Source organism: Fimicolochytrium jonesii, assembly GCF_025526975.1.
Source record: "Fimicolochytrium jonesii strain JEL569 chromosome Unknown EV422scaffold_2, whole genome shotgun sequence".
Taxonomy (NCBI): domain Eukaryota; kingdom Fungi; phylum Chytridiomycota; class Chytridiomycetes; order Spizellomycetales; family Powellomycetaceae; genus Fimicolochytrium; species Fimicolochytrium jonesii.
In genome coordinates this window covers 1,497,544-1,524,274 of record NW_026515669.1, presented here as the reverse complement: position 1 = coordinate 1,524,274, position 26,731 = coordinate 1,497,544, and the positions used below count along the sequence as shown (strand labels likewise).

The following is a 26,731-nucleotide window of genomic DNA, read 5'->3' as shown; positions in this document are numbered from 1 at the left end:
CCAGATTAGGATTTGGGAATTCGGAAATAGGGCGCTGAACCCAGGGCTCACATACGTGTCGTTTTCCTTGTTTGCAGGGGTGAAATTCAGGAACCCCTTTTGTTCGTCGTGTGTGTGCTTCAAGATCTTCACGGCCGGACATCTGAAGTTCAAGTCCAATCCCATTCCCCCCCCACCTCTTGTCACTTTCACTGAATCACTGAGGGGGCACCATGTCTGCGTCCAGCGCGCAGCCGGCTTCCGCTGGCAGTAATGCGGATAGCAACCCATACCAGTTCATCACCCTCAGCCAAAGCCCGCGTCAACGTGCCAATAGGTGAGTTGGGTATCCAATGCCTGCACTCTGCAGGTTCTTGCCGATCGCAACTGCTAACTAAGTCTCGTCCTGATAGAAACTACAACCTGAAATTAAGACAACAGCCGAAGCATTCGCGGATGTGTGGGTTTGGGGAGAAAGTTGACCGGCGTCCTCTGGACCCACCGCCGATCATTGTAAGTGGCTGTTCTCATGATGCTGGGGCAGTCGTTGACCATGCTGTTGTTGTAACAACCCTCCCAACCCTTCCAACCATCTCCTTCATATCATAGCAACTCGAGATCCAGAATACATCCTTTACGGACGAGAAGTAAGCTGCATTCGTGCATTTCATCAATCCCGTCGAATCGCATCTGACCTTACGATCTTTCGTCCCTTTTCCTTCCAGCTCGTACCTTTACAATCCATACTATTTCATGTACGCGTCGCTTATTTCCCCTGAAAGCGAGGAGGAACTTCATCTACTCCGCGACGGCAAAACGCGATCGACAACGGGTTCCATCGTGTCATCGTTGTACCGGCTGAAGGATTTGGACAATAAGGACGGTGCTTTTTTTGTCTTCCCCGACTTGTCAGTCCGCATGGAAGGGACGTACCGCCTGAAGGTATGCGCTTCTATGAACATTGCATGAACATTACATGTTTCTGATCTTTGGCAAATGGACTCTAGTTCTCTCTGTTCGAAATCATCAACACCGAGATCTATCACTGCTCCTCCATTTGCTCTGACGTCTTCAACGTATATCCAGCGAAGAAGTTTCCTGGAATGGAAGGTATGTCACGGGCGCGACTCCCATATCATAGGCTCCCTGCCTGACTTGGGTTCACATTCTTTCATGATGCAGAGTCCACCTTCTTGTCGAGGACGTTTGCCGAGCAAGGTTTGAAGATTAGGATCAGGAAGGAGCTGAGGATGAGAAAGTAAATGTCGAGTTGAATCCGATAATAATGCACTTCCTGGTTCTAACTTTCTTGGCTTTCAATAGGGGTCGCGGGAAAAAAGGAGCCAATGATGAGTACGACAGCGGTGATAATGCAAACAAGAAGCGCAGCCGCAAGAAGAGCCGCCGTGGAAGTGCTGACCGCAGTGACAAAGATTCTGAGTCCGGATACTCTGACGAGGGTCGTTCTGATGCCGCGCAAAAGAGACGCACTGGAGCCAAGGCATCAACGGTAGTCTGATGTCATTCAAAGCAGAGGGAGATCCGTAACTCTGCAATCTCATATACTCTTCGTTTTGTTCCAGGACGCCGGTGATAAGAGTGGTGCCAACCAACAAATGTACCCTGGGTACGATCGCGGCTATGACCCGAACCGACCGATGGGCCCTATGGGACATCATGACCCGCGCCATTACCATATGCCGCACGATGCTTCCCATCCCTATCCGCATCCCTACGGGCCCATGTCGGGAATGCCACCTAAAGTTTGGCACGGCCATGGAGATCCTTATCAGTCGTCAATGCCGCCTCACGGATATCCACCTCTGCCGCACTACGATCCCAACGTCCCGTACCCTCAAGGTCCTCCTGGTCATCACGGTGCCCCTGATCAAGATGGAGCGTATCCGTCAGTGTACAACCCTGGCCAGCGTCCCGTATATCCACCGCCTCCGCACATGTACAATTCTCGGGAGCACGACGGGCAGATGATGGAGTGGCACCACCGTGATTACCGTCATCATGGCTATGGGGCCGGCCCGGGACCTGCAACTGGACCTTACGTCGGAAGTTCTCATGGATATGAAGACCCTAGTCCCAGGGCGGCCGCTCCAGCTTCAGCGCAACCTCCTGGGGAGCATGCGGCTGGCCCTGCCGCTGGTGCAAACGTTCCCTACTACGGTCATCATCCCTCAGTTCCTGGTGCAGGTAAGCGTCGTTGCTTTTGGAAAGTGTGTGTACACAGAATTCTCACGCTATCGGCCATTTCCCCTTGTCATCCGATTTTTTCCAGCTGTCCGCCCAAGCCCAACAGCCCACGGAGGGGAGCACGGATCTAGTCATGCTCACGGTATGGAAAAGCCTTACCCTGGACCTCCTATCCCGCATTACGGTGCGCCGCCTGGGTATTATGGAGGACCATACCCCGGAAATCAAGGTCAGGTCCCGCCCGGCATGCCGTATCCGTATCAGGGTGTACCTGTGCCGGGTATGATACCACCCGCCGGTGGCGATGTGCTAGGAGCTCCGGTGCAGACACCTGTGCGAGATCCTCAGAGAGGCCCTAAACCTGTCAATCCCGAAGATGCCAGTGCCTACGTAAGTACATCTCAGTGTAAATTGCGCGCCCTTACTCGTGTTCTAAGCCGATGTGACTTCCAGCTTGCAGGCCAACAGCAGCAGCAGCAGGCGACTCCCAATAACAACAGAATAGTAGGCGGTACATTACAGTCCAACGTAGGCCAGACCCTGCCGTTGGGAGTACAACCGCAACCCGTCCAGCCCTCGGGTGTTACTGCCGGTCAGGTTTCACCCCCACCGCACTCGCATCCCGGAGGGCCTGTGACGAGTACCACAAGGAGCTCGGATTGGATGTAGTGAATATTTCGTTTTGCTTAGGAGTGTTTCTTATTTTTGTGTTCCGGTGATGTGCTTTAAGCATTATGCTTAGCCGGCGGCTACTGAGGAGGGTGGGATTGCCCTCGTTTGAGCGAGAAGCATCGAGTTTCCCTTATAGATGGTTCAATGATTTGAAGGAGTGCCGTTCTCACTGTATCATTTTTGCTGTGCTTTCGAATATAAGTCTTTCCTTCTTCGCATTGTGTGGGCCTTGTCATTGCGAAATAAGCAATAAAGTTTGAGGTATGCCCACAATGATGTGCTTCTGCGAGCGTCTTCTTCGTCGGTTGGCGTCGTGGAGGATGAATTTCCGATTATAACAGTTTATATTATGTGAGCCGTATAAAACCTACGGATCATACAAGAAGTTCAAGACATTGATGTTGGGCACATACACTAGTCGATCCGGGGTGTGCTTTGGAATGCGGTTCCTCCAGATGAAGTCTGTGAGGAGCAAGAAGTCAGAAATTGGCAATCACGTAATCAACTCCGCGCCGCTGTCAAAAAGGCGTAACTCACCGGGTACGCTGCGATGTAAGGTCCACGGGAGATCCCCTCATCCCACCCAAAGCACCTTTTGGATTAGTCCGGTTCTAATTCAGTTAAGATATGGTTTACGTTATTTGAATGGAGGGAACTAAGAGGTGGAGAGAATGTGCCCCAAGTGGCGGGTCATTTGCAGCTGGATGATTCAGGCAGCCTTCCAGAATGAACGCATTGTCCGGCAGCCTCAAACATTCGAAGCAGCCGAACCCGGAGGGTTTGATCGGACAAGCTTTTGCTTACAGCATAGGCTACAAGTCTTCCAAATTCTGCCAAACTGACGGGGCGTGGAACATCCAAGCGGTTCTGCACAGAGTAGAGTGTCTAGAGCGGGTGTGAAGCCTTATTGTGGAAGTACTGCCCGGCCTAGTTTCGCTACTCGATCCTGGCAGACCGATCGAACGAGGCAAGCATTGAGCCAATAATACACCCATCTGGAATAAACCTGTCACCTTCTTCGGGAATAGTAGATTGCCTTTCATCAGAATATTTGGCCACGGATACATCGTGTGCGCCGTTGTCTTGATGTGGGCCGGTCCGAGTCATGGCGGGAAGGCCAACAATTCTTCAACATCCATACGCACGAGCCCGAGATCGTCGCAAGTCCGGCCGATGATGGCTGAGATATTGACCGCATCGCCAGACAGTAGCGCCCAGAGAGTTCAACCGACGTTAAACGAATTCCTGACAGAGTCCCAAGTGGAAAGTAACCCAACGTTCAACCAGTTCCTCAACGAATCGCAGATTCCACTGACGGAAGGCAGCGACGATTACGATAGTATCATCGATATCGATCCCGAGGCATTGGCATTATACGATCAGCAGGTCAAAGAAGCGGCACGCCGGGAGAATTCCTCCATGCTTGGGTTGCCCATTCGCAGCGAAGTCTCGAGATCGCCATCCTCCTGCGTGCCACCAATAAATCAGTCTCAGGATCATTCTGATTCCACCCCGTCCTTCCAAGCGCTGCCGTCGCCTTCAACTCGGTTTTCATCGCAGCTTTCAAGTGGAGCGATGCGCCCTGGCGCTTCTTCCTCCGGCTCCGTTAAGGCCAGCTCGATTGAATCCTCAACGCAGAAGAAAGAACGTTCTGATGACGGCCTTTCGGTATCAATGGCAACCGACCCGAGGGTAAGTACTGTCAGGGTCGCAGCTGCTTTGTGAGAACGCCGATGCTTACTCGATTCTGTTGTCGGTAGTTGCACCTTGCGAGCAGCACACCGAGTGTCCCCACGTCCCTGAACATGGGCAACGTAGACTATGTGACCATCGATATGCCAGCCGCCGGGGAAACCCCACCGTCCACCAGACAAGGAGTGGCCTTGTCACCTTCTTCATCGATTTGGCTACGATTGATACGGACGGGTCAATGGGTCACTAAGAAAGAAACATCTGCTGAGAGCGTCGAAGAGGCGGGTCTCTCAGATGTTTCGGAGGATGGGTCTGCTGGCAACCGCACGAGTCCGCGTAAGCAGGTAAAACGGCCACGCAGTGCGACATTCGGTCAGCACAGCGATCGACAAATCTCGAGAGAGAGTTCGTCGCAATTGCAGAAAGAGGCACAGCGGTCAAAACGATGGATGGGCAGCTCAAATCAAATGGGAAGTGCCGAAGCTGCGAAACGTGCACCAGAGGATCCATTTGCACAAGATGGAACTGCCACAATCCATGCCGAAGCAAATTCTCTTCGTCAAATGAAAAGCTTGTTATTGGATGGAAGGAAAGAGCCGGAGGAGCCGAAGTATGACCCGGGGGCGTCAACCGACTATTTGCACTCCACTATGCAAGGATTATTTGCCCGCACACAGCGGAACGTGCCATTTCATGGACAGTCGCGGCGCTTTCCTACTGCCTTGACACCGTCGGGGTCTGTCATTCAATACAGCAGACCGTTGAATGACCGGATTGAAGACTACTTTTCTACCTCCGCTGCGTCGAACCGCGGCGCTCAATCTCCGCATGGTAGCATTGGGCCTGGACCGATCACCGAGTTCGGAAGCATCCCTTCCACGCCTCCAGTCCCCTTTGACAAACCGGAGATGGTGGGGATAAAAGTAGACCCAGGGCCACCAACGCTTTCAAAGGGGAGCAATCGCAGACGTGCGGATGCGGCATGCGACAGTCGGAATGGACGCTCATCGGAGCAGCAAACAAAGAGCTCGAACGACCGGCTAACAAGCATTCCATCCTCTGAGGCCTTGAAGACCTTTCGAAGACGGGTGGTTTCGGAGGGTACGAAGAGGTTGGAAGGGAAAGGGGAGCCCTTAAGCCCGCGGCCCTTAACTTCAAAACGGGACCTGTCAGCTTCCAACGATCAGACCGACTGTACGACTCAAGAGGTTATGCTTGTCCCGTCTCAAGTGCATGGGGCTGACAAGGATGTGGCAGAATGCGATACTGCTCGTAGAACTGAGACGCAAAAGGCGCCCGAGTCCTGGGATACCGGTTCCTTACCCGTGATTCACCATTCTCTGAGCAGAAACCCGACCGCTCCTGTGATGCCACCAGTCCGGGTCGAACCTCCGGATCTGAGCGCATCGTCGCTGAACTTCGAAACCGGCGGGATGGTCCCGGAAAAGTATATGCCGGCGGCAAACTCGGAAAGAAAGACATCTAGGGTTTTTGCTCGGTTTCAAGGGGGCTCACGGAAAGGCTCTGGGTCGCCACATCCCGCCTTCCAAGGTCTATCGGAAGCTAATTCCCATCCCGAGATGGTCAAGAAACCGCCCCGTGGTATCCTCGAGGCCTTCTTTCAGCCTTTACACGTGCGTTTGACTCCTTTGATTTTGCCTGTTTCTTGAAAAGGATCTCCACTGACCTCTAATAAATAGGAGAGCCCATTGACTGATTGGAGACTACTCTTTCCACTACCCGTCGAGTCCCTTTATCGTGTGTGGCTATTCCATTTGTGGATGAAGCCTTTCGAACAAAGTGCCTTAGGTCTACTTTGCATCTTCAATGTTGGTTGGGCAATCTTGGAATGGTGCTTCTACACCACCACACTGCCAACTATCCACATCGGAAGCATGATCACCGCCGGAGTATGCCTTTTCGGTTTCATGTGGACCATGCGAATGAGCTGGGAGACTTGGTGGTACAGATTTATGTGGAGCATCAGCATCCTGCAAGCGCTGAATGCCCTGAATGTCTCCGCACAAACCTTGTTCCTCTCTCCAGAAGATGGCCCGGAAGATGAGGTGTGTTTCTCTTCAGCGCAAACCTTCTTGATTGAAGCTGATCGAGCCTTCCTTCTCTACAGGGCCTCACATTCATCCAGCTGTTCACAGTCAGCCGTATCATCTTCGTGCAGACTTGTGTCAGCGTGTTCGGTCCAATCCCGTTTTATCAGCTTGCTGCGATTCTTTTCGTCATCACTGCGGGTCAGGTCGGAATTGAAGTCGGCTCTCATTCCAACGATGATGGACCGTCAGAAAGAATTATCGGAAGCGCCCTACTCTATGTTGGAACCGCCATTGTATGCCTATATTTCCGGTACGCTGGCGAGGTACATCTTCGGAAAGCCTTCATCAAGTATCGGGTCGCCTATCGGAATCAGGAGCGCCTGTTTGCCGCACGGGAGCAAAGCGAATACCTTCTGTCGATGATCTTACCCGCTAAAGTCATCGAGACTCTGCATAATCTCCAAGGGAGAGTTTCCGACAGACTGATTCTCAGCACGCATGAAACTTTCCTTGAATTACATGGAGTCACTATCATGTTTGCGGATTTGGTCGGGTATGTATGGGATCCGCCGCAATTATGTACATTATCTGCCTTGCGAAAATATGAACATCCCCTGTCTTTTCCGAAGGTTCACCGAATTCTCTTCGAGTATCACTGCAGACACGCTGGTGAGCTTGCTCTTGTTGGGTTTTTGCCGAGGGCTTGGTGTTCATTCTGCCGCTCTTAGGTCGAGGTTCTCAGTGAATTATTCTCGGAGTTCGATGCTGTTGTCAGCGAGTTTGGACTGGAAACGGTTAGTACCTACTCACATCCGATTGGACCTTATATTTGCCTAACACTAGGATTTCTGCAGATAAAAACCATTGGTGACTGCATACAAGTTGCTGGCGGTGTGCCAGAACAGTTGACGAGCGAGGCAGACATTGCAAATCAAGCCGAAAAGATTTGTGCAGTAGCGCTCATCATGCTCACAACAACAAAACGGATTAGCGCCCATGTGGGACGGACTTTGAAATTGAGAATTGGGATACATACTGGAACTGTTATCGGGGGAGTTATGGGTCTGTGGAAATTCAAATATGGTATGATTCCCGGCACCTGCCGTTCTATGCAGATCAGCCAGATGGTTATCTCACATCTTGCAAATCTTTCTTGTCCCGATGATAGACATCTGGTCAAAGGACGTAGACATTGCCTCATATATCGAACAAAGCGGCAAACCAGGAATACCGCATCTTTCTTACGCTACATACGCCCTCCTTCATAATCACTCGACGTTCTCTTTCAGTCCTGCACAAACCATCACGGCTTTCGGGAAGGAGATTCCGACGTATGACATGCTTGTCCTCGAGAGCAATGACGAGAATCTGGAACAGCTGGCCTCCCGGCTCAGAGTGCGGGAAAGTTTGGACCCACTAGGGAGAAGCAAAAGGGATGGCAGTGGAGAGGCAGTGACGGCCGCTGCCGTGCGTCAAGCCATAGGAGCATCCGGAGCTCTTATGTTTACGGAGATAGGCGCGCCTGGAATGCGGCATTCTCCTCATACGAGGAATAAAAACAACATCGGAGGAATGATGAAAAACTTTGCGCGGAGTATCAGGTTTTGGCAAAGTAAGCATTACTCGTCCCTTCCTCGCTGAATAGGACAGTGGGGCTTGGTGTGGATGAAGGTAACTGACAGGAATTGTGGTAGGCACGTTTCGTGACCCAACTATGGAAGAAAGCTACCGTGACAGCCATGTCCGAAATTGGCCAGGTGCTACCATCGTATCCTCTTGTGTCGTTTTCATCCTTTACCTCTGCCTGCTGGGAATGCACATCGCCGTGTTCCGATCTATATCGAGCCACACAACATTTGCGATCGAAGGCGCTGTCGGTCTTGTGATGCTTTCCATCATCATCGTGTTGCATCAAATCAACTTACCTCTTCGGCAACAAACTATCGTTATAATGGACAAGGGCGACCGACTAGGCAGCGCGCTTTGGATGAGTTCAGCCGAAGAGATTGGGAGGCGCCCCAATCCAGAGTATGGTCGCGAGCACGTTGCGGGAATATTGGATCAGCAAAGACCGGATCGTCAATCGATAAGCGATGCATCTCCCCGAATGCCAGGCAAAGCCCCAAGAGTTGCCGACAAGTGGGGTTGGCTTCGGCCGAATACATCAGCAATTCTTCTCGCGTTTCTGCTGCTAATCACCATCGCTATCCACTTCGGATCATGGGACCCTAGCGTTATCGTCTATCATAACGGAGCCATGATGCTCACACTCGTGACGTGCATTGTGCATCCTGGGATAAGAATGTTCTACTTGAACATATTCATCTTGATTGCCTCCGCCATTTATATCATTGTCATTGCGTCACGAGAGAGCCAGACCTACCTTATAACGGGAGTGGGCTTAATCGTCGCCGTCGCGATTCGCGCCAACAGAACCTTTGATATTATCAGTCGGATGAATTTCTACGTGAAGCTGCAGACTGAACGGGACTATGCGGAAACCAAGTCGACACAGGCAGCGGCGGAGCGAATGCTTCTCAATATCCTGCCGCTAAACGTTGTGCAAAGACTCAAAGACAACCCAGCTCTCCGTATCGCTGATGACAAGGAGGAAGTGTCCATTCTCTTCTGCTTCATTTCCAACGGTGGGTAGTGACGTCGAAGTACTTTCTTGGTACTGATGTCGCAAAATGTCGCTAAACGTTTCGAAACTCGCAGTTGTGTCACAGGCGGACGCGACGGAAATCGAGAACATTTGGACACTCAACGACATTATCTGCGATATAGATGCGCTGGCGCGGACGCGGAGTGTTGAAAAGATCAAAACTATAGGCAAGGTTTTGAGAATTTGTGAACAAGGCCCGACTCCCTGCGGAAATTGATCCTCTCTGAACAGGAACCAAGTACATGGCAATGGCAGAGCCGATAGCGGAAGTGCCGGAGTATCATTTGGAACGCTTGTGTGACTTTGCATTAGATCTTCTGGTACGTTGTTATTCATCACAGCTATGCGCCGAAGAGTGCTCGCATCATGGAAATTTTTTTAATGCTATAGGATGTGGTACGGGCGTTCAATGCTCGATCTGGACAAAGTTTTGGTTTACGAACCGGGATACACGGTATGGTCGTTACATGACGCTTGGTATTTTGAAAGCAGTCTGCTGATTTGTATCTGAATCTACGCTAGTCGGACCTGCAGTGTGTGGGTTGATCGGCACGAAAACAGTAAGGAACATCCCATCATTCAAATCTGAAAATAGTTTCTAATGACTTGCTCCTTTTCCTTAGTTCACTTTCGACGTATGGGGCGACACTGTAAATGTGGCATCTCGGATGGAATCCACAGGAGTAGACGAGAGCATTCAAGTAACGCAAGCCGTCTACGATCGCATAAAGACACGCTTTATGTTCACTCCCCGTGGAACAGTCTACGTGAAAGGCAAAGGGGAGATGGAGACCTACTTCCTCACTGGCAGGAACGCAAAAGTTGGAGGAAAAAGGGATCGGGAGCGTCGAATATCAATGTCCCCGGCACTCGGGATGCAGAGTTTGCAATTCCATTTGCCACACGAGGATAGCTGATGCGACAAGAACATCTGAAGTTCCCCGCGACGATGTTAGGGATGAGCTGGGCTGGGATGAGTTTGAAGGATTTATTTTAGGACATTCCAAACTGTGTTTATAGCTTTTTCACTTGGGGATTACGCACCCGCTGCTTCTCTGCTTCGACCACTACATAAATCACATTATGGCAACTATCGTATGGCAACTATCGTACCTTCATCCAATTTCAAGTAGGGTCGACCCATAAGGACGCAGATTAGGCCGCGTTCGCCGCCCAACGGCGTCCACAAGTTTTTACTGACGTTTGTGAACCGTAGCTCAGATCCATCTTATACGGTAGCTTCAAGGTGTGAATGGAATGAAAAGCCAGCACACGATGCATGCACACCGGAGCGAAGACATATCAACCCGGACCCACCGCTCATCTGAATCAAGACTGTAAAGTCTTCATTTTGCACAACGTACTGTTGAACAACCTCCTGAACCTATCGAAGTACGTGGCCAACCTGAATGAGTTGTAGAAGATATCATCGACAAGCGAAGACCCTGAGTGAAAAGAACAAAGGAGGAAAAGGAATCTTCCGCTACTTACTACTATTGTTTGTATGCCTTCGAGACTCTTTTATCTTGCCATTCCGCTTCACGACAGCATCAAAAAAAGTCATCTTCGGGGTGGTCAATCATGGCCGGTACGAGTCAGGGAGAAGAACGCACTTGAGAGAAGGCCATGGCTAGGAGCAGAAAAAGAGCAGGAAAAGGCCGTGACAGATATGAATAGGTCTCACAAAGCATTTTCTCGCTCAGCTTGACGTTGGTGTTGTCGAGCTGATATCTCCGGCGGAATCCACAGAACAGGGCATCTCGAAAGACCCCGAAGTTCCTTCCCGTCGGTTCGCCGCTATATATGCATGCAGAGCGCTGGAGATCCACGTGTCAGCGATTGGGAGAAACTAACCATTCCTTCCTACCCGTGCCAAGGTCTCGTATCATACTCGCCCGCAGTCGCGCCGATGGCGCTCCGGCGGCACTCTCCGGCGGCGCCGGGTAGGCGTCCCGAGCAATGTAGAGCAGAAGTCCGTCAACGGTTTCCAATCCGTCCGCAATGCCCTACCTTACACATTGGAGAGTCTGGCCGGGCTGCAAGGTAAGTCTGTGTACACCCACGTTAGGAATGGAGCCACAGTGAGCCGAACAAGGAGTGCAATGGAAAAACGCCTACCAGACTCTCCAATGTGAATGGCATCATTCCTGGAAACACACTCTGGCATCGCCCACCAACGGTTGGCTGGTACTATATGGCCAGCAATTCTGCGCGGTTCTGGGCCTGGCAGCTTGGAGAGCTTGGAGGTTGCCTTCGACTTCGAGTTTGGAAAAGGACCCCTCTCTAGCACCCTGATTTATGAGGTTGGATGGGTGGCAGCCTCGCGCCCCAAGAACCTGTCTCCCACCTCTATATCTACCAGAACCCAAGGAATGCTCGGGAAGCAGAGGAAGTCTTCCTGAACCACTTGGGTGCGACTGCCGACAACACCCTGGACAACACCCACATCACTCTCTTCTCATGGTCGAAGAACTTCTGCGACGAGACCCTTCGGAAGAGGATGTGCCCAGACCACCAGTGGAACTTTTGCAACTGCTGCCATTAGCAGCACTTCTCTGGCCTCCCAGAGAAGGCAGACCACTTGAGGAAGTCACCAATCTTGAAAATCCGGAAGCAATGGCGTTCCCGTTGCGTAGTCTCGGGCATGTTGTCGGGGAACTCCTTCCCTTGAACGCATACGTCTTCCATACCGCCGGCGATGACAGCAGGGCCCTTCTGGATATCCTCATCTACGTGAGAAGCTGGTTCGTAAGGTATGTCCATATTTTTACTTCCTGCTCTCTCATCCTTCCTTTGCACTCCTTGTAGATCTTCACAGAACGTTCTGCCTGGTGTCGGCCCCGTGATATGTACGCTCTGTGCAAAGATTGCCTGTGACTATGACTGGGATGTACGCCCTTGGGCTAACGAGCATCGCTACTGGTCCAATGGTTGCGTGAAGGGCGCATAAATTTACCGTACAAATGGGCAAGTTACTTTACACAAAGGGAACCGTCTGACAACCGAAGAGGCGCGAGTAACCAAGTGTTGAGACATCGAGAGAGTATAAACGAAAGATAAGGCATGGGATATCGAGAGTGTTAAAGTCTGACTAATGGATGGATGCTGTCTCTAGGACTAATCCGGACAAGGGTGCAATCCAGCTCAGTGGATAAGGGATGGGATGGAGAGCGGGAGGTGGAAGAGTTTGGATGTTGACGGGTTGAGGGGGGTTGTTGAGTCCCCAAAGATCGAGGGTATCATGAGCCAACTCAGGGTTGATATTGGGTTTTTCGGCTTTCGGAGGCAGCATTTCGCTTCACGTTGTTGGGTAACGGCATCTTTACACTACGGTACCGGCGAGTTTTGACAGTACCGCCAACTTCGAATCCGCAAGGAACGAACTAAACGGGATCCGTAAGGAACTAACTTTTAAGGCGATACAATGTGTATAATGGATGATATGTATGAGTCTCCTATGTTATCTGATTGTCGTCGAATTCTCCGAATGACTTTCGCTCAATCTCAGGCCTTCTTCTCCGGGGTTTCCTTAAGTTTTTCGACCGGTACGTGAACCATGCCTCCTGCTGCGATGAAGTTCTGCAGCCTGGGAGCATCACTGACAATCTCGGGTGGCACCCAGAAAATAACATGCACCATCATCTTGATCTGCTCCTGGATGTTCCTCATGACGAGGAGCAGGAAGTAGCCGCAGAAGCAGACGTAATATATCGACGTCAATGCGAACAACACATGTCCGATGGCTTGATACTTGGCGGCAGCGTCCCGAGCAATGGAGAGCAGAAGTCCGTCAACGGTTTCCAATCCGTCCGCAATGTCCGGCTCGATGGCCATGACCAATCGCAGTTCCGGATTGGTCGCCGTGAAGTCTTTGGTGTCCAAGTACTTTCGCGCCTGTGGTAGAATGTGTACAAGCGGTTACCGTCACTACACCGTCCAAGATTCAAGTTCCGCACCCCCGAGTTCCTACCCCCATGAGCAGCACATCGATGAGGTAAGTCGCTCCGGACATTACAAGATCCCTGGTAAAACCGTAACTAGCATTATACGGCCGATTATCACAACCAGTCGATCTCAAACAGATGCCGCCCGTGCTGAATCGTAAGGGCGTCAGAGATTCATCCGTCATCCCATACCCTGCGACTCGCTTGTCACTGAGAACTCGTCTGCTCACCGAAGATATGGGTCGAGCTGAGGAAAAACGTATATCGACGGGGTATTCTCATCTCCTTTGATGCATATCTCGTGCAACGTCTAGACCGTACGGCACCCGACTTGTCAACCTATGCCCCGCCGGCGCATGTGAAGGACTGCAAAATCTGGACACATACCCGCAACGTTTGAATCCGTTTCTCAACTTCGATTTGTGCCCTACGTGAATCAAATGCAGTCAAGTAAAGAACGCGAGAAGACTGCATTGGGACGAATGCTCTCACTTCCAAGGCGTCCACGTGTTGGCGTCGCTTGCTGCAAGTTCCTATTGGGGCATTACGTCAAAGCGTCAACATCTGAAGACTGGATCAGGAGTAGAGAGTGAGGTACCTGGCTTAGGTAATTGATGGACTGCAGAAATGTATTCAGTTATTGCTTTGCGGGGCTGATGGAAATGCTACACAAAAATCTTACTTGTCCGTAAAATCTTCGCGGGTTACTAGCGAGAATCAAGGTTGCCGTCTGCGACAAAGCGCTCGTCAGTCATGTCATAAGACAGGAGGCGCACATATCACGAACCTCATCCATCTGCGAGCTCGACAGCAATGGCGGAGCGAACAGACACACAGCCAATGCGGCCAATCCAAAGATTGAGACTACATATCCGGATGCGTATCTTTGAAGCAGCCAATGGGACAAACGAGTTTCCATATGCCTTGTGGCCGCCGTCTGCGCCCGATCTTCCAAGCCCTCGAGTTCGAAAAGCTCTTCGATCTCTTCCTCAAGGTCCATTGTAAGATGGCGCAAATGAGAACGCGGAATCCCCTTTAGTACTTTCAACCATTTTCTGCCTTCAACCTTGGTGTGGTGTAGTGACATCCAAAAAAGGACGGCCGCAACCACGAGAACCACAACCACAACCACCAACAACCCAACGATTATCATAGTCTGTTGGGAAGAGCGAGCTTTGTAATCCTTGTACATATCGCCAGTAAACATGTGAAAGGCATCGCACATCTATAAATGGGCTGTTGTGAGTCCTCACGTCGAAGTAGAAGGAGAAGGTGAACACGACGTGCTCATACATCGAGGGTATTATCGAACCAGAATCGGATCTCTATATCCTGGTCAATCGTTGCTGTGTCGACGAAACGCGTGTAGTCATATTGAAGAATGCGTTCGAGGCTGGTCTTCGTGAGACGGGCAAGTTCGTACGGGTTTAACCCCAATACCTCTCGCGCCGATCCCCAGCTTGCCTCAGTGTTGCGGACAACGGTGACGATGGTTGGATAAGAGTTGGCCTGGGTAAATAAAACCGGAAGCACCACTTGGGTGTGACGATCGACTTGGGCAGCCAAGCTCGTTCTTGCAGTCTGAAAAGTTTTGTTGCTGGCCGCCTTCCCAGCGCTCCACATTTGCCGAACTAGGATTGATTGCGAGAGGCATATCCTGCGCGCACGCGTTTCCTCCTACAATACGAGACTGAAGTGAGGGATACTAGTAATCGCTACGAACATATTTGTAACATACGTCCCGTACGTACTCGCAAAGTGCTCAAAAACGTGTCCGGGGCCTGAAACATTTGCAGCGATCTGTCGTAGTTCGCAATGATGAGTCCCAAAAGAACCAGAAGCCACAAGCGCTCATAGAGAATATAACGCCGAATTTGCGTTGAGAGATTCTCCATCATGCGCATCTTCTCCGCCCTCATCTTTCGGATGTCTTTGTTGGATGTGGCAGATGATGTTGTAGAGCGCGCCCCGCCAACCTTGTGACGGGGTACGGCCTCCGCTTCTGGTCCTCCTCCAGCTTCATCGTTGTACGATGCTAAGGATAGCCCAGCGCTGGAAACCTCAGGCTTGATCGAGACTTTTGCTATTTTCGCCGTCGGAGGTTCGATCTCTTCTTCTGGAAAATGTGTCACACGGGCATTCTGGTACCCGCGGCCTGACTCCTCATCGTCCGAGATTTCCATGCTCCGTCCCGAAGCAGCACCGGCGAAGCCCACGGACTCGTGGGCGGTCGAGCCAATCACCTTGGAGAGACTTGGGTGGAATCGCCCAGTCGTACCCTTGTCGCTCATCATAGATCCGGCGATTTCGGGATAGTTGACAGCGGGTGGAGAGGGATAGCCTGCTGAATTGGCTGCGGGTAGAATGCCATTAGGTCCTTCGAGACGCTGCCGAACGTCTCTTTGCTCACGGAACTCAATATCTTCTGCTTGACTGAGGAGTTGAGCAGAAAGCTCGGCATTGTTTTCCACTGTGAGCAAGTATTTCGCATAGAGACGCAGAATCTGCTTGGATGAGGGAAATCTTTCTATCAACTTCTTATAAGCGGATGACGCACTGCCTTGTGTCGTGTGCATGGTGTCCAGGTATGCCGCGACGGTGTTTGAGTTGACCTGGTCGGACAGGAGACCTTGCCAGAACACTTTGAGACACATCAGAGAGCGTAAGTGCGATGTTATTGCGTGGTGCTCGAGACTTTTATATTCAACATAGCTGGCCACGTCAAAAGCGCTGTGGTGGGGAGAAGCGGCAGTTGGTAAGGAACAGCCTTGCCCGACGTACTTGAGGATTACTCGCCTAACCTAGTTGAGAGATCATCGGCTCGAGTTTCCTGCTCATGCTCCCGCTCCTCCGCAAATATCCGGAAACGAACGTCGAACGGGGGCGAGAGAGTTTTGGCGGCTTCCAAATGCATGGCCGCGGCGGGGTTCCCTTGGTCGTAGGTTGCAAGGTAATACGTGTAGCTAAGATTCACCGCCGATGTAGGGAATTGACTGATCGCTTCACGGAACACCGCATGCATGATCTCTAACGCTGAAGAGTCGCATACAGCTCCCCGAAGAAAGCGACAAGCAATTTCTGGCTCCAAAGCACTATGGAAGACAGGGGCCGGCTCCACAAGCTTCCTTGCCGCTATCGTTTGAAAATGTCCCACGGCATGGAGTGCGGTTAGCTTGCCGGAACTATTCTCAAGGGTGATTGAACCTTTGTGTCGGGGAGTTGTTCCGACTCCGTTATTTTCATCTATTGTCATCGATCTCATCAACGACCCACGGCGCTTCGGACGGTCCAGCTTTCCACTCTCTGCATCCTGAGAATCATGCTCCATCTTGATCTTCAAGTTGCGCATAATCCGGCGGATAATGATGTTCTTCGAAAACATCAGAAGTCCTCGCCCTAGGGCCAGCCCGATTGGGACAGATAAAATGATCATCACTAGCGGGGCCGGGGAATCGTGGACGCCTATCTGATATGTGATGTAGCTGATTATGGCGGATAGAAATGCCCCTAAGAAAATCCCGACTCGCAGGCTGTACAATATGAATTAATCAGTAACTTGAAGACAATCAGGTTTGCGCACACACAAAATTTACCGCATAAAGTCTTCAGAGAGATATGGCATATAACGGCAGTAAAAGTACACCAGCATGGGAAGGAGGAAGAATTGAGCCACCAAGGGTTTGTCAGCAGTCGAGTTGTGCTCGATGACGACCAACAATGCCTGGCACGGAGGGAAAGGGTCAAGTACGCAACGAGAAAGAAAAGAAAGCCCTCACAATGTACCTTTACGACCAGGTAGACCAGATCACAATATCCGTTCGCCTTTGCATGAGGGTTCCTGCAGAAGCGCCGAATGCTGTAAGTATTGTCCCCAAGGCGACTCGCGGCGATCCAAATATGTCAGACTTACTTGCTCGACGGTGAACATTCAACAAAAACGTAAGTGATAAGGAGACCGAGAGGGATGAGAAGGGCGAGGCCCAACACCCCAAGCGCAAGTACAGATAAGTTGGCTCCATTACAGGAAACGGTGCGAAACTGGGAGAATACTTTGCCGGTGCCGTCGGGAGAATCGATACATTGCAGAGCAATGAGAAATATTGTCACCATAGGCTCAAACAACAAGGAAGTCAGGAGAGTGGAAAGATAGCGCAAAAGGGCAAGAGGCTAAGAGATGTTCATATCAGTCAAAGAGGAGGGGCATACGCGCGAGAAAACCCCTTTTTTGATGAGACTGACCCAAACGTATTTGAACGATCCTCTTTGAAATTGCACTGCGACGTATGCCATCAGGCCGGTCGTAAGCATCGTAGCAGCGAAACAAAGCCAGAACACCGGAACGAAAACTCCCCAGCTGTCTCGCGTCCAGTCCGCCGGGTGTAAAATGGACGCCAACCATTGTGGCGCGTATGGAACGTCCAAATGATGCTTGAGCGAGTATGCCATTAACTGGAACGACAACTTAATCATGTTTCCTTTCACTTGGTTCGAATTGATACCATCGGATACCTGAAGATCCTCAAAAACTTGGATCAGCACCGAAACCGAATGAGGAAACTCTGCCCCTTTTGTCATGGCGAAGAGAAGTTGGAACAGCGCCTATTTTATTGATGAGTGTACAGCCAAACTTTGGCGATACGTGCTGAATGTAGAACAACTTCACTTACCCGCTCCACCGGCGATCGCCGCTGGCGCTCGTAGGCTGGCTGTCCTTTGGCAGACATTGTGCTTAGGATTTGCTTCCAACTGACAGGAGATGAATAGGTCGGTGCCGTTGGCGTCACGGATATAGAAGGTTGTTGGGGGGGCTTCGCGGGAGAGGGTTGCGCGGTTGGCTTGTCCAATGCGGGCGGCCTTACAAGTTGGTCGACTGTCCTTCAACAAGGTGTCCATCAACACCAGCGCAGTCGCGAGAAGGAACATCAACATAGAAGGATTGGCAACAGTTTGGCTGAGCCCCCATTTTGGCTGAGCCCCTATAGATAAACAAAGGAAATTTGACCTGCCTTGTTGACAGTCACTGTTCGTGACGGAAGGAACGTAAGGCATCTTCGAGGACCAAGTTGACCAGAAAAAGTTAGGGGTAAACAATCTCCTATTGTAGAGTAGTATCGGTGCCATGTTGACGAGAAGAAGCCAGGTGCGAGTGGAGGGATGTATGCCATCATGTTGGTCAGGAGAATAATGTAATCGGAATAATGGAGGTGAATCTAAAATCGAGTCTCAAAGTAAAGTTAAGGTAAAAATTGGATTGGGGCGACTTGGGGACAAAAAGAAAAGGGAATCCCTCAACCCAAGCCTACTACTTCAGTAACGTCTCGTTTATTTCAATTCCGGTTACTTCAACTTCCGCTTATTTTAACGGTCAGAGGGTTAGGGTTAGGGTTAGGGTTCGGGTAACATTGACTTTGACAACACTGAGAGCACGAGGCTTGAGCACACTGAAGAGTTCATTGCTCGCCAGACTCTTAGTGAGGAAGGGTTGGAGGTTATGGGGTTAGCCTAGGGAGTGCAGCTTAGCGTAGGTTTTAGTTGCGTACCTGTTTGTATACCCTTTAGTATGAGGAGGACTTCAGATATTTCAACTTTCGCTTATTTCAAGGGTCAACGGTGTTGAAATAAACAAGAAGTGACTGTACTGCCAGTCGGTATCAGCAAGTTCAACCGCCCAGAATTTGGTAACGGGTAAAGAAAACAAAAATCACACCCGGTGACTGGCCTACAAAAAAAAAAAGAACCATACATACAGTAATACACGTTATACTCCCCTCCAAACTACGGGTCCGTCCCGTCCGGGATGGGCCGGGTTTACCACGGCCCGGGTACCGGCCCGGGCGTCCCATGGGATCTGACCGGGATGGGCCGGGCTTTATATGTGTCAGCCCGCCACCCGGCCCGGCCGGTACCGGGTACCGGGACGTCCGGGATGGGACGCGTCCGGGACGGAGCCCTACTCCAAACACTGACCTTGACCATAAGAACCCGACGACCGCTGCTTTTACTCCATCGTTACAATCCGCAGTCGACATGCCCAAGGACTCCGCACTACCTACCGACGCTAACAATGAAGCTGTTGTGGCCTGGCTGGAGAGCATTCAAAAGGCCCACGGCTTCACAAAAAGTCTTGCATACGAATGGAATAAGTCAGGCGGGGACGCTGAGGTGCTCTACTCTCTGGAGCAGGTACACCTAACAGATTTATGGGGTCTCGTTGCGGGCACTTATATATATACCCTGCTTCATCCCCGGCACGCAACTCGAAGTAAGTTCAGCACGGCGTCCATGAAATGTTTCCTGGTCCTTGCTGTGCAATAATTTCCACAGAGCAAACTGCAGGTCCTGTGCACGACCTGGTCAGTCAAGTTAATGCCTTTTTTTTTCGCGCAGACCACTTGGAAGCCGCGTCCGTGCACTCCGATCTGACAGCTGGCTTTGAGAATGAAGCTCGACGGATTGTGCTACGAAATCTCTGGCGTTTTTTCCTTGTCGGCTTTGGCGACATGAACGACTACTTTAACGCTAGCCGACCTTTGCTGCCCGCCTCCCACGTTCAGAGCCACTTGGATGCCTATTATGCCAAGCGTTTGCAGCGAACTTCCTCTGGGGAGATAGATGTTTTTATGTACGCCACAAAGCCACCAACATGGTCCGCGCATGGTGGACTTGCGGCCCCGGAAGATTTCCGACCCTTTGGTGTCCCAACATGGCAAACCTCTATCAATTCGCTCAACAGCGCGGCAAGTGCGCCATATCCAGTCCCAATCTCGCCCCCTTCATCGTCCAACGATCTTTTTGGCAGCACCCCCGCCCAGCAAGCACTCCAAGCAAGCTCGGCGTATTACGTGGTCTTTGAGGCGACGACCTTAAAGAAGTGGATTCCAGACAAAGTGGAACAGTTAGAGATACAACTTGCGTCTGTAATCTTTCGATATCACTCGCTAAAAATACCCAAATGCAAAGGCAAGGCCATGGGCAATTGGCTGGCGCAGGAAGTTCTGAAGTTGGTTGCTTTCGCTGGCTGGGCGTTGACAGAAGCGTATAGCCCTGAGCTGGAGAGAGAGGTCGTTCGCCGTATCAACGCAGCGAGTGGCTATAATTTTCCGTGCTTATGGGGCCTGTTAAAAGCCGGGCGTCTCCTATACGTCCGCGCCCCACATGTCTCTGAGCGGGTGTCGTCCCTGAGGGACAGAGTTGAGGCGCTCTCATCTCAACTCGAGAAGGCTTTGTTAAACGTCGAGAAACTCGCCAAGGTGGGCAAGGACAAGGACAGCAAGAGTTAAGGTTGAAATCATAGATTTTGGTGTCATTTTACAGTACTACATAAAAAGCGTGTTACAGCGTGCAAAACGATTCAAAAAGGATGAAAAATCTAAATATAGAAAACGGGTTCGTGAATTCAACGCGGGCAGACATTCCATGACACCCTGACACGGATGAGAAGTCGTCTGCATTATGTCACATGATACGGCGTGCTCTCGAGCTCCTAACGGTGACGACGGGACGTCCACCGACGGAGATGCAACGGATGTGGACGCCCACCTTCCAAACACTCCACGTCAGAATCATCGGATGAGGAAGACGACGACGCCCGCTGGCTGGGCTGGTGTTCTATCCCTTCCTACAACCGTTTGATCCGGCACACCACCGGCTGAATCCCTGGCGACACAATAATGACACCTCCCAGCCGCTCCTTCAAGTTGTCCGCCGTCCTTTCCGCCCCACCTCCGTCTACCACCCTTACATTGACCCCACAACGTACTTTACCACCTGGCATGATGCGGTGCAGGAGAATTGCGATTATATCTTTGTCGGAACAAGGAGAAGACGGAACGTTTCGGATTCTCAGCGCCGTCAATCAATAATGCAACCGGCGAGGAGAAGATGAGAACGCGATTGGAGTGTGTGAAATACCATGCCAAATCCGAACGTCGTCTCTGATCATGTGTTGCTTGCCGCAGAGTTCAAGATCTCGTCGTGAGTTCTGCGTCGTCTTTCCCTGGCCCATTTTAAGTCTGTGGTCGTATGCAGCTACTACGCTACCGCCTTTCTATTATGCCTGCGAAATACCATCACCAGCATCGTCGTTGCGAATGTACCCCACCAACTATACCACACCAAGTCGCTCATACCACATTGTAGCGCTTCTTGCTCACTTGTCCATCGGAAGCCCGAAACCCTCCGTCCCCTCAAACCACCCATTCCCTCTTTTTAAGAATGTACAAATTTCCTTCAATCATGGCCTCCCACGAATCTCGTGTACTTAATTCCACCAACCAGATAACAGAGATGTGCAGAGATGTCGGCGTAGGAGGAGGTGCAGAAGGGGGTGCAGAAGGGGGTGCAGAAGGGGGTTGTGCCGAAAGATGCGAGCTCCTAGTTGTGATAGGGGGAGAGTATAGTATATTATACGTATAGTACGTGCCTTCGTATCCGTCATCCATCCACCTCGTAGCTTTCCTGAAACGCGTTGGAATCGTCGATCCAACAACTGTGGTGTATACGCGCTTGGGGACGGATGGGAGGCGCTTGCGCATAACTTTGTGAATCACATATTTCGTGATTCACATATTCAAAAACGCGACGGCTTCGCACAACAGCCTACCTATACCACCCCCAAAGGGAAAATCTCTCACTGTGAGGTCTCTCATCACTTACCTACTACTCCTGCACATCACCTTCAACTCCAGCGCCAACCCCAATCACATACCACACCAACCACCAAGCGATAACAACAACACCAACTACCAGGCAACAGCAGCAGCATGTCAACCGCAGAAGCTCAGCAAATGCTGGAGAGGAAAGAGCCCAACATATTCAACGGGAAACCGCACACCCCAACCCACCGCACACGGGCCCGATCGGGCTGGGAAACCTTGCCAGCCTACGATCACAGGGATGAGTTATTGGCGCACCTGGCTGCGGGAATCACTCAATTCCTAGTGATGGGTCCGACGGGCAGTGGAAAGACGACAGCGTTCGTCTATTTCATCCTTATGTATCTCTGGGATGCCGGTGTCGTTAAAAAGGGCGAAAGCAGGGTTACGGGGTGCAGCCAACCCCGTGTGGTCGCGGCCATCGCGACAGCCAATCGAGTCACAGAAGTGATGGACATGACAGTTGGCCAGGAGGTGGGCTACAAGACGGGCCCTGACACCGCTTACACCAAGGGCACCACCAAGCTCTGCTTCGCTACGGAGCAAATCCTCATCATCGAGGCCCAGAATGACCCACTCCTTTCGAAATATGCCGCAATTGTGGTTGATGAGGCCCATGTCCGCACCCTGCACGTGGACATGCTCATGACTACACTGAGACTCGCAATCGCTAAGCGCAAGGATAGAGGAGACCCTCTCATCACCGTGATAATGAGCGCGACGATGCAGAGGGCACTGGACATGTTCAAAGACTATTTCTTCGGCGCAACTGTGGTTCGGATACGGCATGATCCCCACAATATCGCGAGGCTCTATGATAACGAGGGTCTTGACCTGTCGAAGAAAAAGACGGAGAAGGACTCGTATTACGCCCGGGCCCTGGCAAACGTTATCAGAATACTCAAGTTCAAAGATAACGACCAGGAAGGCGAGCCTAGGCCACCGCAAGCTCTTCCTGGAGGTATCCTCGTGTTCCTACCTGGACGTGAGGACATTGACCGCATGGAGGCCGATCTCGATAACTGGATGGAATACTCTGGCCACCCCGCTGAAAACGTAAAACTTGGCAAGTTATACGCCGGGATGCCTACGGAAGTGCAGCAAAGGGTGATCGGAGCACAGCCTGGAAAGAGGAAGGTTGTCTTGGCGACAAACGTGGCGGAAACCTCCCTCACAGTTGGGGGCATCGACCATGTGGTTGACTGCGGTGCCGCCAAGATCATGGTATTCGACCCGCGCTCTGGCCTGCACGAACTTAGCACCAAGTTCATCAGCAGGGCGGATGCAGAACAACGCGCGGGAAGAACTGGTCGCACTGGTCCCGGTGCCTACTGGCCATGCTTCAGCATGGCAGACTTCTCTTGTTATGGACGCCGCGTCCATACCATGCGCTTACCTCATGACAGCATCCCAACAGTCAGTCAATGTCAATTCCCTGTCAAAACCTGACATCTGCCAAACCTCGCAGCCGCACGCAGCTGCGCTACCCCACACCTGCCACTGCCTTCATTTCTCCACGCAGCCGCACGTAGCCACACCTCCCAACACTCGGCGCTTACAAACCCTTCTCCATACTTCCCCACGTACCCGCCCACAGCCTCAGCGTAGCCACCCCATCCCCAGTCTTCTGTTTCTATGCTTCCCCACCCTTGGCGCTTCTCTTGGCTTCCCTCTCATTCCGTACCCTTCTGCTTCCCCACGCTTCCCCAGCCTTCCCAGAAAAACATAAATAGCCGCCTCCCCTGAGCTCCCCACTTCCTGATCCCCCAGCAGATCAACACCAGTTCTTCCTAGTCTTGTTCTAGTTCTTGTTCCGGTCTGAATACCATTACCTGTCAACAACCTGCACCACAAGTCGCCTCTATTTCCATCGGCTCCGCCCATTCATAACATCTCTGGCCCCTTCCTTGACATATCTTTAGCGGAGGTCAAACAAGTGCGACTCGAATCGGCTGTCCTTTGCGTCAGAGGATTCGGATACCGCGGGGTTGCGGGGGATGCTCCTTGGCCCTGGTTCAAGCAACCTGGTGAGTTGTATAGCATTCTTACAGATCTGGGTCCTTCCAGGGAATTGTCCTTATACCTGTCACTGCACAGTGCCGGAATCATGGAAACTCGGGAACGATGTTTTGACACGCATCGGTGTCCTGAAGGAGACAGGGGAACTCACTCGTGTCGGTGCTGTGGTGGCAAGACTCCCCATTGACCCTCAACTGGCGACTGCTCTTTGGCACGCTTGTGATAAGGGCGTGGGACGACATATGTGCGATCTGGCGGCAATATTGCAACAGCGCGCCTCGGTCCTGCAATGGCCAAATGATCCGCTTGAGCGTGGTGAAGCCCTGCAAGTATGGGGCTCGGGCCCTCAAGGCCGGAAGTTCATCGACGACACGAGCGATCACTTCGCACTCCTTAACGTGTTGGCTGCGTATAGGAAAGTCCATGTCCCACTTCGACAGACGTGGTGCCGATCGGGGTTCATCAACATGCCATCATTAAAACTCGCAGAGCACTTGAGTGGTCGGTTGTTGATAGCCTGTAAGGAGGCCGGCCTCAACACCGATGATGGCACATCAATCACGACGCCGAACAAGCGCAAGCTCATTCTCCAGGCACTTGCGAGAGGCTTTGAGACGCAACTAGCGGTCAAACCGGACACTGACACGTTCTTCACCACTGTCCACTTGAAGACTACAGTGAGATCTTAATGATTCAGCGTCATCTCTGCACACTTACCGACCACCATTTCTGCCGTCCCTCCCAACAGGACGTCGTCATTGACAAAAATAGCTTCATCCCACAGAAACCGCAGGGAGTTGTCTTGTACCACTCAGGCATGATCAGGGGCGAAACCAAGAAAAGGGTGATCTCCACATGTACTGTTCTGCCGGAACCGCCATCCGGACGGACGATGTCAGATTACCTGCCACACCCAACATGGCAAGAAGTGCAAAGAATGCGGAACCATCCTACCAGTTCTGCAACCGCAACGGCAACTCGTGCCACCGCTTGACAACCAAACACCAAACTAATACACCAAACACAAAATAACACCAAACACCATCGAGTAAGCGTCGACAAGAGACAACCGCTCGGACCTTTTAGGTCGTCGGTTCTATTTTTTCCTATTCGAACTGTGCACTCTCACCTCCCTTTTCTGCGCACCGCTCGGACCTTTTAGGTCGTCGTGCTCACTTCACTCAATCGCTTTTACTCCCTTTTCTCCGCACATTCGGGCCAATTTGGCCGTTGATCAACTGTTCTGATCTATCTGTTTTCACATCATTTGCTTGTCGGGGAAACGTTCGGACCTTTTAGGTCGTCGGTTCCCCAGGCCCGGATTTTGCTGTAAAAAATACGACTTGTAGGTGTAAAAACACTACGACCGGCGTACCGTTCTCAAAACGCACATACTTTATATATGTAGAGTTTATGGTATTCGGTACAAATCAGAATGGGTCAGCGCAATCGTTCTAATGTCTGCAATCGTTCTAAAGACTCAGCAAGCCCAAGGACGCGCCCGGCAGCAACGACACCCTCCTCCCGCAACAACCGTTCGACTCATTTTGCCAGCTTCTCGTTGATTTGAACGGAGGTCCCGAGGCGATTCGAGTCTTGGCCTCTGACGGACGACGTGGTTGCGTGTGCATCCTCAGGCCCTCGCCAAACGATTTCGACAACGCCATCGCACGCATCAAAGTCCACGTATACACGATAGTCTGCATTCACAAAGACTCCACCATGACAGGCAAATCCATCCGCTTTGCTTTTCAGCTTGCCCGTTGTGTTCGAGACCGGGAACCAGATTCCATATGTGAGTTTCGATGTGTCGTTATCGCGGTGGAATTTATTGGCAAAGTCGTCCCATGTGGCGGTGATATTGCTGGCGAAGGAGTCGTCTGCAACGAGGTTGCCGAATTCCGCTTGTGAAATGCTGGGCACGCGTAGTTCCTTTGCCCGCTTTTTGATGCGAGACAAGAGGTAAGGGGAAAGCTTATTGAGGAAGTAGATGTAATGCGCCTCGATCTTCGGTAACTTGGCTTGTAACGCGCGCCACTTCTCCACACTGACGGAATCCTTTTTTCGTGGTTGATAGATCCCCATGCTTTTTCCACGATCTGTACCCGCAATAGGAGGGGGGGGGGGGGTTAGCATATCAACGCAACCGCTGACCCTCCAGCCATTGAGAAGAATCCGAAGATGACCAGCTACGCCGATCTCCCCTTTGAGACTCGAATCAACATCCTTCAAACACACCGTTGCCAGGCGTTCAAGGCGAAAATACGACGATTCGACTTACTTTTTACTCAAATGATCAGTCGTCGCTGCGTTCGTATGAGCAGCATCGAACTGATGGAAGTCTGGCTCAACCCAACCCCTCTTCGCCACGTGTTTTTCGAGTGGATCCTCACCCATCGTTATCCGCCGCTCCTTGTTTCTTGTCACCTGCGTTCTGCGACTTCCTCCGTATACCACACAATAGCACCATCACAGAGAGGGAAGCCTTGGCCGCCCTCACGACATACGCAACCGAACGAGACCTCATCACCGACTCATTCGTGACGCTCGACGACACCTTACGGGCGCTTATGCAGGATGAGGGGATGGAGGGGCCCTTACCACTAGTAACCTCCCTTGACAACATAGTTCAGTGGAACATCGGCGAACGGGATGAATATAAGAACTATGTAGGCTCCAACATCTTCTCTTCCTACTGGGCCCATTGTGCCAACTCGTCTTGCGGTGAACACCCTTGCTTCGAAGCCACTTCCGAGTGGTGTAAGAACGACGGGATTTGGAAGGAGGGCAGGCATAGTTATACGACGGACGAGCAATGTCTCCCTTCATAGCTTCATAGATGTGAATTGC

At 51.5% G+C, this 26,731-nt stretch overlaps 8 protein-coding genes across 8 annotated transcripts; 5 read left to right on the top strand and 3 right to left on the bottom strand.

Annotated features, from left to right (window-relative positions):
- Positions 1-366: 366 nt before the first annotated feature.
- EV422DRAFT_600912 (velvet factor-domain-containing protein) lies at positions 367-1,878 on the top strand. Its single transcript, XM_053073690.1, has 6 exons — positions 367-492; positions 589-626; positions 705-921; positions 987-1,089; positions 1,162-1,237; positions 1,303-1,878. The coding sequence occupies exons 1-6, from the start codon at positions 436-438 to the stop codon at positions 1,496-1,498; spliced, it is 687 nt and encodes a 228-aa protein (XP_052929562.1). The 5' UTR covers positions 367-435; the 3' UTR covers positions 1,499-1,878.
- Positions 1,879-1,998: 120 nt separating this feature from the next.
- On the top strand, positions 1,999-10,181 carry EV422DRAFT_563897 (adenylate and guanylate cyclase catalytic domain-containing protein; the record flags this gene model as incomplete). Its single annotated transcript, XM_053072131.1, has 17 exons — positions 1,999-2,184; positions 2,270-2,464; positions 4,144-4,548; positions 4,617-4,892; positions 4,971-6,182; positions 6,249-6,614; positions 6,677-7,152; positions 7,229-7,268; positions 7,328-7,393; positions 7,454-7,682; positions 7,768-8,211; positions 8,294-9,244; positions 9,318-9,436; positions 9,504-9,584; positions 9,655-9,718; positions 9,787-9,824; positions 9,888-10,181. 17 exons carry the CDS (start codon positions 1,999-2,001, stop codon positions 10,179-10,181), a joined length of 5,442 nt encoding a protein of 1,813 aa, XP_052929561.1.
- A 1,084-nt stretch (positions 10,182-11,265) lies between these two features.
- Positions 11,266-12,613, top strand: EV422DRAFT_503413 (uncharacterized protein; the record flags this gene model as incomplete). The annotated part of the gene is made up of 6 exons (XM_053068337.1): positions 11,266-11,307; positions 11,333-11,510; positions 11,568-11,675; positions 11,735-12,017; positions 12,073-12,113; positions 12,396-12,613. The coding sequence occupies 6 exons, from the start codon at positions 11,266-11,268 to the stop codon at positions 12,611-12,613; spliced, it is 870 nt and encodes a 289-aa protein (XP_052929560.1).
- A 994-nt stretch (positions 12,614-13,607) lies between these two features.
- On the bottom strand, positions 13,608-14,745 carry EV422DRAFT_152582 (uncharacterized protein). Its single transcript, XM_053064898.1, has 4 exons — positions 14,649-14,745; positions 14,502-14,554; positions 13,996-14,433; positions 13,608-13,938 (listed from the first exon to the last, which is right to left on the bottom strand). The coding sequence occupies exons 3-4, from the start codon at positions 14,431-14,433 to the stop codon at positions 13,846-13,848; spliced, it is 531 nt and encodes a 176-aa protein (XP_052929559.1). The 5' UTR covers positions 14,502-14,554; positions 14,649-14,745; the 3' UTR covers positions 13,608-13,845.
- EV422DRAFT_152365 (uncharacterized protein) lies at positions 14,679-15,953 on the bottom strand. Its single transcript, XM_053064897.1, has one exon. The coding sequence runs from the start codon at positions 15,860-15,862 to the stop codon at positions 14,924-14,926; it is 939 nt and encodes a 312-aa protein (XP_052929558.1). The 5' UTR covers positions 15,863-15,953; the 3' UTR covers positions 14,679-14,923.
- A 335-nt stretch (positions 15,954-16,288) lies between these two features.
- On the bottom strand, positions 16,289-18,500 carry EV422DRAFT_153126 (uncharacterized protein). Its single transcript, XM_053064899.1, has 7 exons — positions 18,215-18,500; positions 17,876-18,078; positions 17,718-17,807; positions 17,448-17,657; positions 17,119-17,375; positions 16,802-17,046; positions 16,289-16,738 (listed from the first exon to the last, which is right to left on the bottom strand). The coding sequence occupies exons 1-7, from the start codon at positions 18,327-18,329 to the stop codon at positions 16,716-16,718; spliced, it is 1,143 nt and encodes a 380-aa protein (XP_052929557.1). The 5' UTR covers positions 18,330-18,500; the 3' UTR covers positions 16,289-16,715.
- A 712-nt stretch (positions 18,501-19,212) lies between these two features.
- EV422DRAFT_515254 (uncharacterized protein) lies at positions 19,213-20,490 on the top strand (the record flags this gene model as incomplete). Its single annotated transcript, XM_053069314.1, has 2 exons — positions 19,213-19,470; positions 19,596-20,490. Exons 1-2 carry the CDS (start codon positions 19,236-19,238, stop codon positions 20,486-20,488), a joined length of 1,128 nt encoding a protein of 375 aa, XP_052929556.1. The 5' UTR covers positions 19,213-19,235.
- A 630-nt stretch (positions 20,491-21,120) lies between these two features.
- Positions 21,121-24,875, top strand: EV422DRAFT_503410 (P-loop containing nucleoside triphosphate hydrolase protein; the record flags this gene model as incomplete). The annotated part of the gene is made up of 7 exons (XM_053068336.1): positions 21,121-21,182; positions 21,422-21,622; positions 21,661-21,842; positions 21,957-23,186; positions 23,785-23,889; positions 23,960-24,558; positions 24,630-24,875. The coding sequence occupies 7 exons, from the start codon at positions 21,121-21,123 to the stop codon at positions 24,873-24,875; spliced, it is 2,625 nt and encodes an 874-aa protein (XP_052929555.1).
- Between the last annotated feature and the right edge of the window lie 1,856 nt (positions 24,876-26,731).